The sequence below is a fragment of the Hypanus sabinus genome, chromosome 6 (genome assembly GCF_030144855.1).
Source record: "Hypanus sabinus isolate sHypSab1 chromosome 6, sHypSab1.hap1, whole genome shotgun sequence".
NCBI classification, from domain to species: domain Eukaryota; kingdom Metazoa; phylum Chordata; class Chondrichthyes; order Myliobatiformes; family Dasyatidae; genus Hypanus; species Hypanus sabinus.
The window spans coordinates 31,382,915-31,404,852 of NC_082711.1; the positions used below are offsets into that span (position 1 = coordinate 31,382,915).

At 38.2% G+C, this 21,938-nt stretch overlaps 1 protein-coding gene across 1 annotated transcript in view; it reads left to right on the forward strand.

Moving 5' to 3' along the window:
- The window catches only part of gtpbp4 (GTP binding protein 4), a 48,759-nt gene that overhangs the window by 15,035 nt on the left and 11,786 nt on the right, over positions 1-21,938 (forward strand). Inside the window, exons 3-11 of the mRNA XM_059971908.1 lie at positions 3,006-3,176; positions 5,566-5,669; positions 6,483-6,619; positions 7,349-7,449; positions 16,535-16,627; positions 17,298-17,489; positions 18,275-18,340; positions 18,602-18,691; positions 19,497-19,607. Of these exons, the coding sequence (XP_059827891.1) occupies positions 3,006-3,176; positions 5,566-5,669; positions 6,483-6,619; positions 7,349-7,449; positions 16,535-16,627; positions 17,298-17,489; positions 18,275-18,340; positions 18,602-18,691; positions 19,497-19,607 (1,065 nt within the window). The remainder of the gene's footprint in view (positions 1-3,005; positions 3,177-5,565; positions 5,670-6,482; positions 6,620-7,348; positions 7,450-16,534; positions 16,628-17,297; positions 17,490-18,274; positions 18,341-18,601; positions 18,692-19,496; positions 19,608-21,938) is intronic.

Here is a 21,938-nt window from a genome sequence, read left to right on the forward strand (position 1 = left end):
GGGTTCCAGAGTGTTAGAGGGATGGGGTTTTAGGAGAACGGGGTGTTGGAGGAACAGATGGGTGAAGACGGGGGGGGGGGGTGGTAATGAAGGTGGTTAGAGGAATTGAGGGCTGGGGATACGGGGGATGATGGAGAGGGACATGAATGGGAGTCATTGGTGTGTGGGCACTCAGACTGGAGTTGGTGGTATGAGGATTTTGGGGAAGGTGATCACGTTACTTCCACTTGCTGAATGGAGTACTGATCCTTAATTCAAATTAGCTTTTGAATCCCACATGACTGCAAATATCCTGTTCACTCTAGAGTTTTAAAAGAATACTGCAACCTTCCATAGTACCCTGTATGTCTAGGGATGTCTAAAGATTTAATTTGAAATGTCAACTGTTTACTTTTTTCATAGATTACCTGCTGAGTTGTGTGTATTATTGTTATCTATGGAAGTGGGCATTCATAATTAATTAATTTAACTACCTTCTTTCTCTGTCAATGTTGGACATTTTAGTTTCTGTTAATTACTTGATATCAGTTTGTACTTTGGATCTGAGACTTCAGTTTAAGAAATGACAGCTGTTTGCATTTTCTGTACTGTCACCATACCATCCTCATGGTTAAAGGTTTCTACTGCCACAGTGAATTTGATAAGTCTGTAGTTCCTGTAAACTTTTCTGTGATATCACAGAATGTTACTCATTTGTCAATGTGTGATATTCCAGGCAGCAGATTTAATTTTGTTCCATAGTTCAGCTTTCATTGTACAAAAATAAAATATGCTTGTAGATATGGTAGTCTGAAATACAAAGTAAGGCTGGAAATAATCAGGTCAGTTAGCATCTGCAGGGAGGGAAGCATCCAGTGTTTTGAAACAGATCCATCGCTTTTCATCATAATTGTACAGACTTGCTGGAGAATAATGTTGTGTTTGGATTTGTCAGTGATTTCCATTAACCGTGTAATGTTTGCACTTCTAAGCTGCCGTCGGTTATGCAGTCCATTCTCAATTCAGTCAAACTATTTTGTCGTAATGTGGGATACTTAATGTGTAAGTATGTTTAATTTGCCCAAGGATATGATTTCTGAAATAATTGTATTCATTACTACTGTTACTAATTGAACATCAGGATTGATGTGTCACAGCGTTGAAGAGCATCAATTATCTGAATTTGAAGTTATTGCCAGAAAGTATTTTTAATAAACTAAACTGATCTAAAATACTTTGCAGTTTTAACAAACCAGATTTAATGAAATGGGGATCAAAAGCTTAGTCAAAGAATTCACTCTTAAGAAGTGGCTATATTTCATAAATGATGAAATACAGCTGGATACCTGACATAGTTGAATTAAGTTTGAGTCCAGAATTACAATTTGTCTATTCAGAAACTGATTTCCTGTTCATTGAGCTTGAATGGAGCTTACTTGGAACAGTGTAAGAGGGTTAAGGCAGAGATGTCAGAATGAGTTGGAGAATTAAGCTGACAGGACAAAAGGCAGTGAGACTGGTGGGGATAGAAGTGAGTGTAGATGCTACTACTAAGGAGCAGGTGCTTAGGAAGCTGAGAGGTCTGAAAATGGATAAGTCATCTGGACCAGATGGACTACATCCCAGGGTTCTGAAAGAGGTGGCTGAAGAGATTGTGGAGGCATTAGTAGTGATCTTTCAAGAATCACTACGTGCTGGAATGGTTCTGGAGGACTGGAAAATTGCAAATAACCCTCCATTCTTTAAGAAGAGAGGGAGGTAGAAGAAGGGAATCCCGAGTTAGCCTTACCTTGGTGGTTGGTAAGATGTTAGAGTCCACTATTAAGGGTGTTTAGATGCACACAATAAAATAGATCAAAGTCAGCATGGTTTCCTTAAGGGGAAATCTTGCCTGACAAACCTATGGGAATTCTTTGAGGAAATACCAGGCAGGATAGTCAAAGGAGAGTCAGTGGATGTTGTTTCCATGGATTGACAAAAGACCTTTGACAAGGTGCCACATGTGAGACTGCTGAACAAAATTAGAGCCCATGGTATTACAGGAAAGATGCGAACAGGATTGAAGATTGACTTGCAGAAGGCAGAGTGGGAATAAAGGGAGCCTTTTCTGATCGGCTGCCGGTGACTAGTGGTGTTCCGCAGGGGTTGGTATTGGAACCACCTCTTTTCATGTTACCTGTCAATGGTTTGGATGATGGGCCCAGATGATGTGAAGATGGGGTAGCACGTAGAAGCTTTTGAGAGGGTGCAGAAGAGATTAACCAAGATGCTGTCTGGATTAGAGAACATATCTTAAGAGGAAAGGTTTGTGCAAGCTAGAATTTTTCTCTTTGGAATGACATGATGATAGATGACTTGATAGAGGTGTATAAAATTGAGAAGGATAGATAGATTGGACAACCAACAACCTTTTTCCCAGAGCAGCAGTGGCCAATGCCAGGGGACGTCCTTTTAAGTCTGTGGCAAGGATCAGGCCGGTTCATCTTGCTCCTCTGCTCTGTGCTGAACTAGGGGTCTGTGGTCGGCCTCTCTTTGTGAACTTCAGTTCAGAAGAAAGTGTAGACTGTTATATTGACCATGGAATAGGTTTATGTAGATTAGAAGAACATCATGGGCCAAAGAGCTTGTACTGTGCTGTACAGTGTTCTGTGTCTGATATGAAACAGGCGATGTGTCACAAGAGAAGTTCTTGAATACATAATGTATAGCAAATGACAGACTGCATTCAAGGTGTGTTTGAAGTGAGCATTCGTATTGTATTTCTACTTAGTTCTCTTGAAGATTATAGTCTCACATTCCTTTGTAATAATGCCATTCAAAAATCAAATACTATGTTAAAATCTGATTGTGCTGTTAATGTATTCAAGTGTAACATGGGGAAAATTTAAAACAGCTGTAATCTTTCAAAAGAGCCTTTTGATGTTATTACAAATGAAAGATTTATGACTTGCAAACGTACAGAATGTTGTAGTTTTGATTGGAGTTGCTGTTCATGGTCCACCTTATTTTTTTTATCTTTGTAATAGGACTTCATTGATCTGACGTTGTCAAAAACCCAGCGGAAGACTCCAACTGTGATCCACAGACATTACCAGATTAACAGAATTCGTCACTTTTACATGAGAAAGGTCAAATTTACGCAACAAAACTATCATGATCGTCTTTCTCAGATTCTAACCGATTTTCCAAAACTTGATGTAAGTCATTCAGTGTTGTGTGAAGTATTAAATTTAGGCATATTTATGCTGAATGCTTTTTTTTCCCCGTAGAAACATTTAGATCAATGGCAAATAAGTTGTATCTATCTACATGTACAGCTGTGACATTTATTATGCTGTTATTCACAGCTTTTGGTGAATGGAGCTTAAACCCAAAAATGTCTAACTGATTGTCATACAGAAAAATTGTGGTTTCTGATTAAAAATGGCTTACTTTTGGGAGGTCTGGGTGTGAAATATTTCTGCATACTAATATTAAGTATCTATGTAGTATTGAACAACGTTATTGGATTATTTAGATCCTGTATGTCATTGAATTTTAAGAATTAATTTTGCCATCTGAAGAGTTAGGAGAGTGAATACAGGCTGCCCAAAACTTGGCTTTTAACTGCTTGAAGTCAAGAAAAGCAACACAGGATGTTTCCCTGTGTTCTAGAAATGAGGTTATTTGCTCCATTCACTCACTTAAGGGATGATTGTTTAGGTGCAGGTATCTAGACTGTATAATCCTCTGTGAAAGGGAATTAGGTAATTGCTTGAACAGAGCGCGTTCGCAGATCTGTAGGGATTCCTGGAGACAGTGCTTGACGTACCTTCTGCACTGTGTCACATGAGGGCAAGTAGCTTTCACACTGAAGGTCAGGGTTCACCCCAGATCACAGGAGCTATTCCAGTCCCTTCTAAGTATACTCCCTCATTCCTGGAACCCTTGACCAGTTATTCCCTCTCTGATGTCTTTATACACTTCCTACAATTCTCAACTGCTCATCAGTTTGTGATTACTCTGAGCTCCTATAGTCAGTGATATCCTGACCATGAGCATGGCTGTACTTCAAGATTTGTACCGAAACTGGATCACAAAGCTCCATTTATGTTTCATGTGTAATGCTCGTACGCAGTATCTGCGAAATGAAACAATTGCAGCCCCAGCTATATGGTTTTGAGTGACACTGATTCATGTATACAAGCTTCCATCAATATGACCAATGTTTTACTTTTGTGTTGCTCAGTGTTCCATCTCTGCTGATGCACACTTCTGTTTTTAACCTGACCTCTACTGGCGACACTCATAACAGTGAATTGTCCCACAGTTACTGTGTTGACAAGCCATTTTGGACTGAATGATCTCTTTGTCACTCTCTCTTGGATGTGGTGGCAGTTGCTATTTCCCCCTCTTTGTTTGCCTGCCCAACTCTTTCCCAGTCAGGATTTCTGTACAAGAACAAATTTTATATTGGGTTTTGATTCATTATGGGGGTGCTGAGAGTAAAGATTTGCACTAGGTTCCTTGCACAGCAGTGGGGAAAGCTTAGATTTGTGTCAGATTACCAGTAGGAGTGTGTGTGGCATCTGTTCGACTCATAAGACCATGGATCTGCGCCCTCTGTAGGGCGCAAGCCTGGGCAAGATTGTATGGGAGACCAGCAGTTGCGCATGCATTGAGTCTGCCCTCTCCACGCCACCGATGTTATCCAAGGGAAGGGCAAGGGCTGATACAGCTTGGCACCGGTGTCGTCGCAGGAGTTGCCAGAGTGAGGTTGAAGGCAACGTCGAACTGCCTTAGGGACTCCAGCTCCGGATTTGTCCTCAGGGTTTATTCCCGAAGCCTTTCCCATGAGTGGGTATGGCCACAAGACAGCGGAGGTTTGAAATCAGAGTTTTCCCTCTCTTAGATGGACTGCCTTCCCAGGCTGACGAGCTCCATCTACCCGAAACCAGTAGGAGTAGGGATGACAGATCATCATAACCTGAGTGATGGCTGGGTTACATTTCTGTGAATGTTCAAACTGAAGGACCAGGAGCATTTTAATAAAATGATGTTCTGTGGGGTTAACACTCATTGGAGTACCAACCTAAATACATAATTAATGTAGTGGTAATGGTAGTAAGACTAACTTCATTATCTTGTTTTCTAATCACTTTATTATGAAATAAATTTATCAAATCTTGGTTGGTGGATTTTTTCTATGGATTTGCATAGTTTCATTTTTTTGGAGGAAGGATGTTCCCTGTGATATTTAGAGTTCGAGGTCGAAATATATTTTGAGCACTGGGTATCTTATAAAAATACAAATTTGTAGTCATCAGGGTTGATGCTTTATAATCCTATTGTCAATTGGAGATTACTTTGGGTACTTCCAGCAGAAGCTTCTTTTTGATACCAATTGATTTTTTTAATGCATTCATTCCCATGATATGTTTGGCTTAGTAAGGATGATAAAATTGAAGAATTCATCATTAAATAATTGAACAATGGCTTAAAATATCTGGAACTTCAAATAACTTTTATAACAAATTTAAATCAGTATAATTTTTGGCAGCTGTTTCAATGAGCTTGTTTAAGGAATTGTGAAACCTTTCTCTGTAGGATGTGCACCCGTTCTATGCTGACTTGATGAATGTGCTATATGACAAAGATCACTATAAACTGGCATTAGGACAGATTAATATCGCAAAGAACCTTATTGACAAGTAAGATCTATATTTATCTCTATTTTTCATATAATATTGTAATGATTTTAGACCATGCATGAGATTGTTATAGAAACCAACAAATTACTGCTTCCAGTTGGACAGTATACTGTGCTGCAGTTGAATTTGAAAGATTCAAAGTTCCTTAATTCAAGTGAATTTGTGCTCTTGTACGAACAGAAAAATATTTTGCTGGTTATTGCACCTCAATAAATAAAACATAACTAATTGCCTTATTCAAGTTTATGTTCTATAGACTAACATATGGCATGATGTTTGTGGCAGAGTTGCTAGTTGATTTTTTTAAGAAATAAGACCAAACTGACGAGATCAAATCAAACATTTTAAAAGTAATTCTTCCATTTATTTATGTTATCTAATTTGTAATCTAATCACACGTCAGATGTTTTATTTGGCTGCAGCTTTGAAGTGGTGATGCTCCTTCTATCTTTAACCTGTGAGGTAATCAGGACACCAAGTACACCAATGAAAATCTGGTTTTCTAAGAATAGGTTATAAGTAAAGTGTAGGAGGGAAGAGGAAAGATGGCTAATGACAAAGATTTGTGGTTGGAAAAGGTGCACAACTTTTGGGTCAATGTAAGATATGTAGATAATGAAGTAAATGGGTTGTAGTAGCAAACATAATTGACAAAATTTATTGGTGTCTCAGAACCTTGATGCATGAGGCCTGTGCCAATCCAAGCTAATCCTATCTGCTGTATAGTGATTATAGTTTATCCACTTATTAGCTCTTGATTACATTATTCAAATTTTTAATTGAGCCTTAATCAAAATCCTCATTTTCAATTAGTGTTGCTAAGGACTACGTACGTTTGATGAAATATGGCGATTCTCTGTACCGTTGTAAGCAGCTGAAGCGTGCGGCACTGGGGCGCATGTGCACTATTCTCAAAAGACAGAAGCAAAGTTTGGAATATTTAGAGCAGGGTAAGTGCAGTATTTTCTTGCACTTGTTTATTATGGCTTGGGATCTTGCAGACCTTTGAAGTAATACTTTGCTTTGTAGCACCCTTTTTCAATATTTAGAAAATAAATCTAAGATTTTGTTCGTTCCTTGCCATCACTCAGTCCCAGGTGTTGATGTGCTAGCCTCCAAACCAATGAAAATTTTCAATATATTAACCTATCAGTTTCTCTAAGTCCCCTGATTTTGTGGTGTTTGGTACACATAGTTGTTATCTAAGGTTCACTGGATGAAAGGCCATGTCTTTTTTTTAATCTCTCTTTTTTAATTCTCATACCTTAATGAGAAGTCATATTATCAAAAGTAAATTATTTTATTAAATATTTTGATGTTTTGTTATTCACAGATAACTCATCGTTCATTCACTTGCTCAGGTAGTCGTTATTATATTGTGACAGTGGTTTTTCAAATTATGTAAAATAATGAAATCTACAGGCATCACTCATGTAGGTGAAATTACCTTGTAATGGTTCTCATCCTGGCTACGTTTATGAAGGTTAACATTAATGGATCTACTTGCATCTTTCAACAATATTTCATTTGTTTAAAGTTAATGGCTTCTTACCCAGACAAGTGTAATTTATAAGATGGAATTAATTTGAACTCTTTTTGTTCTGACCAGTTTTGAATATTTTAGTGAACAGAATGTCCAGTACCTTAATGTCAAATAAGTGCATTAATATTTCTTCCAGTGCGGCAGCATCTTTCTCGTCTGCCATCAATTGATCCCAACACAAGGACTCTGTTGCTCTGTGGGTACCCTAATGTTGGAAAATCCAGCTTTATCAACAAGGTGTGTGCTCTGAAATAAAACATTAATGGATGATTAATCATTTATTAAAACAGTTGATTTTAAAATGAATGTACATTTTCATCATTTGCAAAGATGATGAAAATGTTAAATCTAAAATGTACAACACCCAAGTTACTGATATGATGAATGCCTTGCTGTACTATATGAAAAGCTGATTTAAGTTTGTTGATAATTAGTTTGTCCACTGATCAATGCCATAACTAAATTATTCCTAAGATAACATTGTCACACTGAGTATGGCATGCAGTCTTATCCATATTGGGTAGCAATAATGAAATGCTATTATATTACATGCAGGCATTTGTAGTCTAAGCAGCTCTAACTTAACGTTGGGCATCAGTGGATAAAAATGTTAACTTATTAATTATTATTACTGTTGGCCACATGCTACTGTCCCTCCGCATTCCTCCGCAGCTCTATATCCCAACATGAGGTTCCCTCAGATCTTGAGGGAGACTTGTGAAGAAATTACAGTGGCCCTAGCAGATGCATTTTAAAATGTTTTTAGCCACGGGTGAGGTACCAGAGGATTGGAGGATAGCTAATGTTGTTTTATTGTTTAAGAAAGGCTCTAAGAATAAGCTGGGAAGTTACAGGTTGGTGAGCCTGACATCAGTCGTGGGTAAGTTATTGGACTATTCTAAGGGAGTGGATATATAAGTATTTGGATAGACAAGGGCTAACTAAGTATGGCTTTGTGCAGGGTAATTGGTGTCTTAAAGTTTTTCAAGGAAGTTAGCAGGAAAGTTGAGGAAATCAATGTGGTGGATGTAGACATGGACTTTAGCAAGGCCGGGACTTCAGGAACTGACTTATGTGGAAAAGTTCAATAGGTTAGGACTTTATTCCCTGGAGCGAAGGAGAATCTGAGTGGCGATTTGATAGAAGAATACAAAATTATGAGGAGTATAGATAGGGTAAATGTAAGCACGCTTTTCCATTGATGTTGGATAAGACTGGAACTCATGGGTTAAGGGTGAAAATTGAAATGCTTAAAGGGATCATGAGGGGGGAACTTCTTCACTCAGAGGGTGGTGAGAGTGTGGAATGAGCTGCCAGCAGAAGTGGTGATGTGGGTTCCATTTTAGATGTTTAAGAGAAATTCGGATAGGTACATGGATAGGAGGGGTATGAACAGCTATGATCTATCAGTGGGACTGGTAGATTATTAATGTGGCATGGACCAGATGAACTGAAATGCCCATTTCTGTGCTGTAGTGTTCTAGGACTGACTCCGTGGATCCTTTTTTTACTTTTGCTATTGATCACTTTTCAAAACAAATACAAAACGTTAGTTATGTTAGTTTGGTTCAGTTAAGGCATTTCCCACAAGTTAGAAAGTGGTAATTTTAAATGAGCATATTAATTTGCAGTATTGTTATATTGTGGAGTTGAAGGAATATTGCATCATACATCTGCAATTATTGTAATTGCGACATTCAATCTATTTGCCTCTTCTGGAGATTTTGAAAGACCTTGAGGAAGAGCAAAATCTTGTTAATTCCCAACAGTCATTGCATCTGATTTCCTGTTTGTAGAAAAATGGTGCTTCCCATTGGTAACCAGGTTTTTGCTTAAATTTCTTTAGTTTTAATCATTTTTTAAACTCACTACACCTTCAGTCATTGTTTTGTATTTGTCAAGGTGTTTTGTATTTGTGTTTTAACAACATATGCCTCACAGCTTCAAAATTGTAGTTGGGCAAATTCTCAAACATCGACATGCCTAGGCACTTATTACTTATAAGTGCTACAAGGGGACCAATATCCTTGCAGGGAGGTTTGTTATTGCTATTGGGGAGGGTTTAAACTAGATTTGCAAAGGAATGGGAACCAGAGTTCCAGAGCAGATAGTGGAGTGGGGTGAAAATAAATGATGTTAAAAGTTAATGCAAAGTCACAAATAGAAGGGTTGTGTGTGTTGTTAATAATCTTCTGAGCTGTGTCTATTTGAATGCGAGGAGTATTGTGGGGAAGGCTGACAAGCTGAGGGCATGGATTGACACATGGAATTATGACATTATAGTCATTAGCAAAACTTGGCTACAGGAGGGGCAGGACTGGCAGCTTCCAGGGTTCCGATGTTTCAGACGTGATAGATGCAGAGGGGAGAAGGGTGGTGGTGGGGGGGGGGGGTGCTGCAATTGCGTCAGGGAAAATGCTACAGCATTGCTCAGGCAGGACAGATTAGAGGGCTTGTCTACCGAGGCCATTTGGGTGGAGCTGCGGAACAGGAAAGGTATGACCACATTAATGGGGTTGTATTATAGACCACCAATAGTCAGCAAGAATTGGAGGAGCAAATCTGCAGAAAGATAGCAGACAACTGCAGGAAACATAAAGTTGTGATAGGAGGGAATTTTAATTTTCCACATATTGGTTGGGACTCCCGTGCTATAATGTGTTCAGGAAAGTTTTCTAGATCAATATATAGAGATACCAGCTAAAGAGGATGCAATATTAGATCTCTTAGTAGGAAACGAGTTAGGACAAGTGATGGAAGTGTGTGTAGGGGGACACTTTGGTTTTATACCTACACTTGTATAAGCTTATTTTATAGACATATTTTTGGATTTTGACTTAAGTTGTTGGAAATGAATACCAGATCACGAGAAGCTAAAAACAGAAAAGACTGATCCTAATGGAAAAAAAGATGGTGATCCGAAATGGTCTAAGCAACCTCCTTTAACTTTTGAAACAATGTGGGCACTTCTAGATGATAAACTTACTCAAAACTTTGCCGTGTTCGAAGGAGTTTTAAAGACGGTCGAGGATAACTTTTGATTGTTTAAGCGTGAATTTGAACTACGGCAAGCAACAATCTCAGAACTTGATGTAGGAGGTCGGCAGAGAGACCGAAGGATTACAACACCGGAACAAAATTTAGCTTTGATGTCGTAACAGCTGGATCGTTATAAATTCAAAGTTACCAATCTTGAAGACAGAATCTACGGATAATTGGTCTTCCTGAAGATGTTGAGGAGGGTGATCCTATTAAGTTCTTTTCTCAATTTTTATTCAATGTGTTTGACAGAAGTTCTGGGCGACCCTCCATTAATCAACCTCGTTCATCGCACACTACGTCCAAAATCTTCTGATGGTTCTAAACCAAGACCAGTTATTGGTTGTCTCCATTATGTTCATATTAAGGATCGTTTGATACGTTTTGCTCGGCGGAAAGGCATATTTGCATTTAAAGGTTCTAATTCCGCTTCGATGTAGATTTTAGCCCCGAGGTTCATAAGGAACGAATGGCGCTTAAGCCACTGATTTCGGAATTCTTTCAAATGGGACTCAGACCATTCCTGCTGTTTCCTGCCCGATTGAGAATTGTCCTCTCTGATAATTCCCGTTGTCTCTTTAAGTCATTAAATGAAGCTCAAAAATTTTTTGACCAACAAACTTCCTCAGCTGCGGTCTAATTAAGGTTCCACTTCCTTTTTTGGCTTTTACTTAAATTTTTAAGCTATTTACCAGCTTACTGATCTGGTCAGTTAGAATGCGAGGGTTCTCTTTTTTGGCTTGTACTGCAGGTATTTTTAGTATTTCTAGATTAACTTTTCTGTTCCCGTTTGGGATTTTGCTTTTTTTTTTATTTTTTGAAACTATTTAGTGGATAATTTGGTGTTTGGTTTTTTTTGTTGAACAGAGATGCATTTGCTCTCTTTTTTACATTTTAAGACGTCGTCCTGCTTTCTACTTCCCATAATATATAATATAAGATCTCCTTTTTTCCAGTTGTGTCATGGCACTAGGCAAGGCTGTCCACTTAGCCCATTGTTATTTGATATTGCCCTGGAACCTTTAGCTATTGCTATTTGTGACTCACCTACTATACTTGGCGTTTCCTGTGGGAATGTGATACATAAGTTATCATTATATGCAGATGATTTGTTATTATATACTTCGAATCCTGAGTGATCCATTCCTGCTGTTATATCCCTGCTCGCTCAGTTTAGTAACTTCTCTGGTTACAGACTGAATCTTAATAAGAGTGAACTTTTTCCTTTAAATGTGCGAGTTCCAATTTATAGACATTTGCCATTTAGATTGGTTACGGATTATTTTACTTATCTAGGTGTTAAAATTACTAAAAACATAAGGATTTATTTAACGTCAATTTTTTACCTTTAATAGACCAGGTTAAGCAATCGCTTACTAAATGGTCCTCACTGTCTATGTCACTGATTGGATGAATTAATGCTATTAAGGCGATTATTTTACCTAAATGCTTATATCTTTTCCAAGCAGTATCAATCTTAATTCCTAAATCCTTTTTTGATACTATTGACTAAAATTTCATCTTGCATATGGCAGAATAAAAATCCTAGGTTAAGTAAAAAATAATTGCAGAAATCAAAAAAGAACGGTGTCCTGGCACTGCCGAATTGAAGATTTTGTTATTGGGCAATTAATATTTGATATTTAATATTTTGGACACAAGTTGTGGATATTAATGTCAGTCCACAATGGGTTAACCTTGAATGTAATTCTGTACAAGGATTTTCATTGGTTTCCATCTTAGGGACTTGGCTTCCCGTTGTTCTTTCTAAATTGAATAAACAAATAGTTAATCCAATAATTTAACATACATTACAAATATGGTTTCAGTTTCATAAATCTTTTGGTTTGAATAAATTTATTTTATCAAGTCCAATTATATCTAATTTTTTCTTTCAACCCTCTGTCATGGATCAAACCTTTTTGATATGGAAAATGAAGGGTATAATATGTTTTCATGATTTATTTTTGGATAACTGTTTCATGTCTTTTGGACAGTTGTCTAATAAATATAATTTGCCCAGATCCCATTTTTTTTTAGATATTTACAGGTCAGAGATTTTTTGAATACGATGTTACCTACTTTTCTGATTTCATATCCAACCGATACCAGGGAAAAATTTTTAGGCTCAAACCCTTATCAAAAGGGTTTAATAGCAATAATTTATGACATGATTATGAAAACAGAGTCAGATATATCCAATAAAATTAGAAATGAATGGGAGAAGGAACTACGACTTTCTTTACCTATAGAGAAACGGGAGAAAATTTTTCAATTAGTTAACTCTTCTATTTGTGCTAAACATATGTTGATTCAATTTTAAGTGGTGCATAGGGCTCGTATGTCTAAAGATAAATTAGCTTGTTTTTACTCTCATATAAATCCGATCTGCCATAGATGTCATTCTGAGGTTGCCTCTTTGACTCACATGTTTTGGTCTTGCCCTCTTTTGGAAAAATACTGGAAAGGTATTTTTGATACAGTCTCTATAGTTTTGTACATTGATTTACAACTGCACCCTATCACTGCAATTTTTGTTTTATCAATGATTGATTTGCCCTCTTCAGCTGGGTGGATGATTGCATTTGCTACTTTAATGGCTAGAAGCTCTATTTTGTTGAATTGAAAAGAGACGAATCCTCCAACTACTTCTCAATGGTTTTCCCAAGCCACATCTTGTTTAAGCTTAGAAAAAAGTAGAAGTGGTACCTTTGATCCCTTTGATCGGTTAAATTTGAAGAAACTTGAAGGCCATTTATCCAATACTTCCATAGAATGTAATTTGACCTTTTCCGGTTCCATTATATTATTTATTATTTTGAGTAGAGGAGTGGAGTTGATGACATTAGCAATATTATCTGATATAATAGAATAGTCCAGCTTAGTTTTGTTTAGTTTTACTTTTGCTTAGTTTAGTTTACTTTGTTTTTGATTTTTCAATTTGGGTTTTTTTCCAACTTTTTATTTCTTTGTATTTATGTCTATATCAAGAGTTTGGGAGGTCAATTATATTGTTGTTACTTACTTGTGTTAATTGCCAACAATGTAATCCCACTCCCTTTGTTCTATTATGACCGCTATGTATTTGTCTTTGAAAAATTCAATAAAAAGATTGAAAAAGAAAGAAAGTCCACACGATAGGAGCAAATCTGCAGGAAACATAAAGTTGTGATAGTAGGGGATTTTAATTTTTTACGTATTGATTGGGACTCCCATGCTGTTAAAGGTCTAGATGGGTTAGAATGTGTAAAATGTGTTCAGGAAAGCTTTCCAGATCAATATATAGAGATACCAACTAGAGAGGATGCAATATTAGATCTCTTATTAGGAAACGAGTTAGGACAAGTGATGGAAGTGTGTGTAGGGGAACACTTGGATAAAGGTAGATCTAGGCCTTGGGTTGAGGTTCTAAACTGGAAAAAGGCCAAATTTGAAGAAATGAGAAAGGATGTAAAAAGTGTGGATTGGGACGGGTTGTGATTGGTAAGTGGGAGGCCTTCAAAGGAGAAATTTTGAGAGTGCAGAGTTACATGTTCCTGTCAGGATTAAAGGGAAAGTGAATAAGAATAAGGAACCCTGGTTCTCAAGGGATATTGGAACTCTGATAAAGAAGGAGAGAGAGAGAGATGTATGACATGTATAGGAAACAAGGAGCAAATAAGGTGCTTGAGGAGTATAAAAAGTGCAAAAAAAAACTTAAGAAAGAAATCCAGAGGGCTATAAGAAGACATGAGTTTGCTTTGGTAGTCAAGGTGACGGATAATCTGAAGAGTTTTTATAGGTATAGTAAAAGCAAAAGGATAGTAAGGGATAGGGTTGGTCCGCTTGAAGATCAGAGTGGTCGGCTATGTATAGAACCAAAAGAAATGGGAGAGATCTTAAGCGTTTTATTTGCGTCTGTATTTACTAAAGAAACTGGCAAGGAGTCAATGGAAATAAGGCAAACAAGTAGTGGGGTCATGGAACCTATACAGATTGAAGAGGAGGTGCTTGCTATCTTGAGGCAAATCAGAATAGATAAATCCCCAGGACCTGACAGGGTATTCCATCGGACCTTGAAGGAGACTAGTGTTGAAATTGCAGGGGTCCTGGCAGGTATATTTAAAATGTCGGTATCTACAGGTGAGGTGCTGGAGGATTGAAGGATAGCTTATGTTGTTCCATTGTTTAAAAAAGGCTCTAAAAGTAATCTGGGAAATTATAGGCCAGTAAGTTTGATGTCGGTAGTTAGGATCTACAAGTATTTGGAGAGACAGGGACTTATTAGGGAGAGTCAACATGGCTTTGTGCGTGGTAGGTCATGCTTAACAAATTTATGAGAGTTTTTCGAGGAGGTTACAAGGAAAGTGGATGAAGGGAAGGCAGTGGATGTTGTCTACATGGACTTCAGTAAAGCCTTTGACAAAGTCCCGCATGGGAGATTAGTTAGGAAGATTCAGTCGCTAGGTATACATGGTGAGGTAGTAAATTGGATAAGACATTGGCTCAATGGGAGAAGCCAGAGTGGAGGGTTGCTTCTGTGAGTGGGGAGGCCTGTGATTAGTGCTGTGTTACAGGGATCAGTGCTGGGTTCTTTGTTATTTGTCATCTATATCATCTGATCTGGATGATAATGTGGTAAATTGGATCAGCAAATTTGCTGATGATACAAAGATTGGAGGTGTAGTGGACAGTGAGGAAGGTTTTCAAAGCTTGCAGAGGGATTTGGATTGGTTGGAAAAATGGTCTAAAAAATGGCAGATGGAGTTTAATACAGACAAGTGTGAGATATTGCACTTTGGAAGGACAAACCAAAGTAGAACATACAAGGTAAATGGTAGGGCACTGAGGTGTGCAGTAGAACAGAGGGATTGGGGAATACAGATACAAAATTCCCTAAAAATGGCATCACAGGTAGATGGGGTAGTAAAGAGAGCTTTTGGTACATTGGTCTTTATAAATCAAAGTATTGAGTATGAGAGTTGGAATGTTATGGTGAGGTTGTATAAGGCATTGGTGAGACCGAATTTGGAGTATTGTGTGCAGTTTTGGCCACCAATTTACAGGAAGGATATTAATAAGGTTGAAAGAGTGCAGAGAAGGTTTAGAAGGATGTTGCCGGGACTTGAGAAACTGAGTTACAGAGGAAGGTTGAATAGGTTAGGACTTTATTCCCTGGAGTGTAGAAGAATGAGGGGAGATTTTCTAGAGGTGTATAAAATTATGATGGGTATAGATAGAGTGAATGCAAGCAGGCTTTTTCCACTGAGGCCAGGGGAGAAAAAAAACCCAGAGGACATGGGTTAAGGGGGAAAAGTTTAAAGGGAACATTGTGGGGGGGGGGGGGGGCTTCTTCACGCAGAGGGTGGTGGGAGTGTGGAATGAGCTGCCAGATGAAGATGTAAATGGGGGCTCACTTTTAACATTTAAGAAAAACTTGGACAGGTACATGGATGAGAGATGTATCGAGGGATATGGTCCAGGTGCAGGTCAGTGGGACGAGGCCTAAGAATGGTTCGGCACAGCCAAGAAGGGCCAAAAGACCTGTTTCTGTACTGTAATGTTCTATGGTAATTGATGTTAATGGAAAATAGCCATGTAGCTTTTATTTACATGTCTGAAAAATAACATGGGTATACAGTACCTGCCTTTGAGCCACTTTAACCTAGTCATACAGTCAAAGTCACCCCAAAGCCTGTGCATCTTTTCTGATCAGTAATATTGTGGTATTGTCATCTTGGTTTGTTGCCCTGTGATATAATGGAAGGCATTATTCTGATCTCAAGCATTTAGACCCGTGACTTTCAGTAGTTTGGTACTGAATAGCTTTTATGGGGCGGTCTGCTTTCCAGGCAAACAGATCATGAAAAGGATATATCCAATAAAATATTCTTGATACCCTTGAAATACTTTTGACATCTCTTAAACTAATTGATATTTGGTTAAAGTTGAACTTTATGGGAAAATATTTTAAAGTGAACAACTGCATATTTCATGCATGATTCTGATGAAGAAAGGCATAAATGTTTCTTTTGTTTTTAATTTGTGAAAAACTTTGCTAGACGGATTATTTTGGGATAAATACTGGATTGTTTGGGTTACAATGGTGTGAAACAATGGCAATTTTGCAGGTTCTGTAATAGGAATTGGCAAAATTCATAATGTACACTGCCATTTTTTAAGGCTAAACATAATTTAATCTTGACTCAATAAACATTTTCATTACTTTTCAAAATATTCTGATTTCTGTTTTGTGTTTAAAAATTTGCAGCTACGAATTAACTGGTTTAATGTTTACTTGCAGATTACTCGAGCAGATGTTGATGTACAGCCATATGCTTTTACCACAAAGTCATTATTTGTAGGACATATGGATTACAAGTATCTACGCTGGCAGGTTAGCTTTCACAAACTTGTTTCATTTACTTTATAGTATAACTGGTAGGCCTAGCCCAGCAGACAATCACGACTCAAGTTGTGTCCTTCAAGATTTACATGAAAGTTCACACATAAGCATATTTTGAATTCTTTCTTTGAATTTTAAAGTATTGGGAATTGTGGTTGTGGCTTTTCTGACCCAAGAAATTATTAACAATTTCAAAAGATGTCAGTATGTTCAAAGTGCATGTGTTACCATATACTACCAAGATTCATTTTCTTGCAGGCATTCACAGTAAGTACAAAGAGATGCAACAGAATCAATGAAAAACTGCACACAAAGATGGACATAGAATCAATGTGCAAAAGATAACAAATTGTGCAATATCAAAAAGGAAAAACATCTTGATAATGTAGAGAAAAGCTGACTCTTTAATTGGCTTTGGATTGTAGCTGCTGATAATTCTTGTGGATTTAAAGGGACACTGATCAAATGATAGAGGAGTACAATTCTCAATAGAACAGAGTGAAGGACATGTTTCCCAACTGGATTAGAATCAAAGATCTACAGTTAATTCGTAAATGTAGTGGGATGTTTTCAGTGATGATTAATGCTCTATTGTATTCGTAAATGAGAAGCAAAATAACCTGAGAACAGGGTGGTACTGAGTGATATCCTTCTGGTTCAGGTGGTTGATACTCCGGGCATCTTGGATCATCCGTTGGAGGAGCGGAATACGATTGAGATGCAGGCGATCACTGCACTGGCTCATCTCCGGGCTGCTGTTCTGTATGTGATGGATGTGTCTGAACAGTGTGGCCACACTGTGGAAGAGCAGCTAGATCTCTTCAAAAACATTAGACCTCTCTTTGCCAATAAGGTAAAGCATTAATTTTGAGTATGCAACATTTAGTTGGATATTTTAGATGTGATGACATATACAAAGACTGTGTAAACAAACCCTTGATATTTTTTGCTGTCTCTGGGCTAATTCCGTTGCTTTAATTTGTAAAAGTTTATGCAGTCTTTAGAATGTTAAGCAAAGGATATGCATGTACAAAGTTTAACTTCAATAATTTGAATGAAAAGCATTCCAGCACTGTGCAAGGAAGAGAAGAAATTTATCTCAAATTATAGCAAATATTATCTTGCAATCAGCATCACTAAAGCAGATTAGTGTCTTATTTAATTGTTGTATGAAAGGCTATTGGTGAATACAAATTAGCTGCTGGTTATCTTATTTATGATAGTGACCACAGTTCAAAGCAATTTACAAGCTGTAAAGCATTTTGGAACATTGAGGCAAGGTTGAGAAAAAGCGTTCCATAATCTATTTGGAGCAAAACTAAACACTGGAAATGGAAACGTGAACATAGTGTTTCTGTTCTGTACGACTAAAACAGCTTTCCACAAGTTTGCTTACACTTTTACTTGATCAAATAACAAGGGGAGGCAAATGGAATGTAGAAATTACCAGCAGCTTTATTCATATGTTTAAGCATAACTTGGGAAAATTGTATTGACAAGAGTATGTCTGTTAATGTGGAGACAATGGTGGTTTTGTGAAGCTCCATTGTTCATTTGTGTTGGTCTTTTAAAAATTTACATGTGATCTTACAGTGAAGGAAATCTGGTACTTAATTTTATTGATTTTCTTTGTTTCAGCCCCTGATTATTATTGCAAACAAATCTGATATAAAGAGAATAGAGGAACTTTCTGAAGAACACAAGGTTCGTAGTTTTGCTAATCATATTGCAGCATTAAAGCCTCGCCTCGCACCAGATCACCTGTAATATCCACTTTAGGAAGTATTACTTTACCCTTTAAGAAGTTGTCATCCATATTTGTACTCAGTTTTATTTTCAACCAAAGCTGTTTGACATTTTCTATTTCTTGAAGACATACAAACATTTGAAAATATTTTGATATTTATATTTCTTGTTCAGTTTCAACTGTGACAATTCAATCACAATTACATTTTATTTTCACAGAAAATCTTTGCAGATTTGATGACAGAAGGAATCACTGTTACAGAGACAAGTACTTTGACAGAGGAGGGTATTATTAAAGTAAAAACTGAGGTGAATGCATTTGAGTTTCTCATTTCAGTTTGGTGTGGTTTGCATTTGAATCCTTTTGATACAAGCTTTCTGCATCATTATGACGTAAAGATTAGTTTTAAAATATAATGTAAATGTATTCAGAGGAACCTGGAGTAGATTTCAATTGCAATTGAATACTGGGGCAATTAGTTTTCTTTATTTGCTATACTGTAATCTTATTTCAGTACCTCTTAGATTCTTTAGAAAAAGAATGAAGTTAACCAGACTGCATTTGTTAATCTTAAAAGGTGGCAGCAAGTTTTAAAAGTCATGCTGCAAAAATGTTTTGGTTTAAAAAATGGAGGAAGCTACCTACAACTACTTAGAATTATAGTATCATACAGAATAAAAATAGGCTATTTGACCCACTGAGCCTGTGCTGACCATCAAGCACCAAGTCACAATACTCCCATTTTATTCTCCTTTACACTGCCATCAATTCCCGCCAGAGTATACGACTAACCTACCTTAGAGGCAATATTTAATAGACCAACCCAAAATGGGAGAAGGTTAGAACACTCAAGGAAGCCTCGAGTCACAATGAGAGAATGCAAACTTTATACAGGAAAGTTGGGATTGAATGTGGGTCACTGGATCTGTGAGGCAGTAACTTAGCAGCTGAAACATCCTATTGCCCTCCTATTTTAGGTTAATTTAGATTATACCACAGGATTAATTTAATGTTTTGTATTGTTATAATGATATCTGAGATTTCTATTATTTATGTTTTTGTCTTAGAGAAAGAAATGTCATTAATAATTTTGGTCTACATATTCCCTGCCAGGCTTGTGACAGATTGCTTGCACATCGTGTTGATACTAAGATGAAAGGTAAAAAGGTGAATGATTTATTAAACAGACTTCATCTAGCTGTCCCAGCAAAGAGGGATCAGAAGGTGAGTTAAAACACTTTCCTGCTATTGCTAAGATATAGACTTGCAATTTAACACATAATTAACAACTCTAATATTTTTCTAAGAAATGTAGCAGTATTACAGTGGAGTAAATGGGAACCACAGAGGCATGAGAGAGGTGCTTGCCAAGGTTGATTGGAAAAGGTCACTAGATGGCATGATGGCAGAACAGCAATGGCTGGAGTTTCTGGGGGAAAATTGGAAGGTACACGATAGGTGTACACCAAAGATGGAAAAGGGAGGATGAGACAACTGCGGCTGACAAGGGAAGTCAAATACAGCATAAAAGCAAAAGAGAAGGTATATAATAAAGCAGAAAAAAGTGGGAAGCTTTTTTAAAAAAAAGCAGAAGCCAACTTAAAAAAAATGGTGAAATATGAAGGCATATTAGCCAATAATAAAAAAGAGGATACAAAAAGTTCCCCCCCCCCCCCAGATATATAAAGAATAAAAGAAAGATAAAAGTGATTATCGGACTGCTGGAATATTATGCTGATGAGATAATAATGGGGGACAAAGAAACGGCAGATGAAACTAATAGGTATTTTGCACCTGCCTTCAGTGTGGAAGACACTAGCAGTATGCCAAATATTTGTATGTGTCAGGGGGCAGAAGTGAGTGTAGTTGCTATTACAAGGAAAAATGCAAAGCTGAAAGATCTGAAGGTAGATAAGTCACCTGGATCAGGTGGCCCTTACCCCAGGGTTCTGAAAGGGGAAACTGGAGAGATTGTGGAGGAATTAGTAATGATCTTTCAAGAGCCACTAGTTTCTGGAATAGTTCCGGAGGACTAGAACGTTGCAAATGTCACTTCACAGTTAGCCTGTCTTCAGTGGTTGGGAAGATGTTAGAATGGATTATGAAGGAAGAGGTCTCAGGGTACTTGAAGGCACATGGTAAAATAGGCTAAAGTCAGCATGATTTTTTTTTAAGGGGAAATCTTGCCGGACAAATCTTTTGGAATTCTTTGAGGAAGTAACAAGCAGGATATACAAAGGAGATTCAGTGAATGTTCTTTATTTGGATTTTCAGAAGGCCTTTGACAAGGTGTCACACATGAGGCTGCTTTACAAGATAGGAGCCTATGGTAATACAGGAAATGTACTAGAATGGATAGAAGGCAAACACTAGGAAATCTGCAGATGCTAGAAATTCAAACAACACACACAAAATGCTGGTGGAATGCAGCAGGTCAGGCAACATCTATAGGGAGAAGCGCTGTCGATGTTTCGGGCCAAGACCCTTCGTCAGGACTAACTGAAAGGAAAGATAGTAAGAGATTTGAAAGTAGGAGGGGGAGGGAAAAATGCGAAACGATAGGAGAAGACCGGAGGAGGTGGGGTGAAGCTGAGAGCCGGACAGGTGATTGGCAAAAGGGATACAGAGCTAAAGGATCATGGGACAGGAGGCCTAGGGAGAAAGAAGGTGGGAGGGGAGCACCAGAGGGAGATGGAGAACAGGCAGAGTGATGGGCAGAAAGAGAGGAAAAAAAGAGCGGGGATAAAAGCTAAATATATCAGAGATGGGGTAAGAAGAGGAGGAGGGGCATTAACGGAAGTTAGAGAAGTCAATGTCAATGATGGATTTTCTCCCTAGGCCTCCCGTCCCATGATCTTTTCCCTTCTCTAGCTCTGTATCCCTTTTGCCAATCACCTTTCCGGAAGCACCAGAGGGAGATGGAGAACAGGCAAACAACTAAATATGTCAGGGCATCTCTCCCATTTCCCCGCACATCTGCCCTCACCCCATCCGCCCTCCATCCCACTTGGAATAGGGTTCCCCTTGTCCTCACCTACCACCCCACCAGCCTCCAGGTCCAACATATAATTCTCTGTAACTTCCGCCACCTCCAATGGGATCCCACTACCAAGCACATCTTTCCCTCCCTACCTTTCTGCTTTCCACAGGGATCGCTCCCTACGCGACTCCCTTGTCCACTCGTTTTCTCCCCCCCCCCCCCCCCCCATCCCTTCCCACTGATCTCCCTCCTGGCACTTATCCTTGTAAGTGGAACAAGTGCTACACCTGTCCTTACACCTCCTCCCTCACCACCATTTAGGGCCCCAGACAGTCCTTCCAGGTGAGGCAACACTTCACCTGTGAGTTGGCTGGTGTGGTATACTGCGTCCAGTGCTCCTGGTGTGGTCTTTAATATATTGATGAGACCCGACACAGACTGGGAGACCGTTACGCTGAACACCTATGCTCGGTCTGCCAGAGAAAGCAGGATCTCCCAGTGGCCACACATTTTAATTCCACGTCCCATTCCCATTCTGATATGTCTATCCATGGCCTCCTCTACTGTCAAGATGA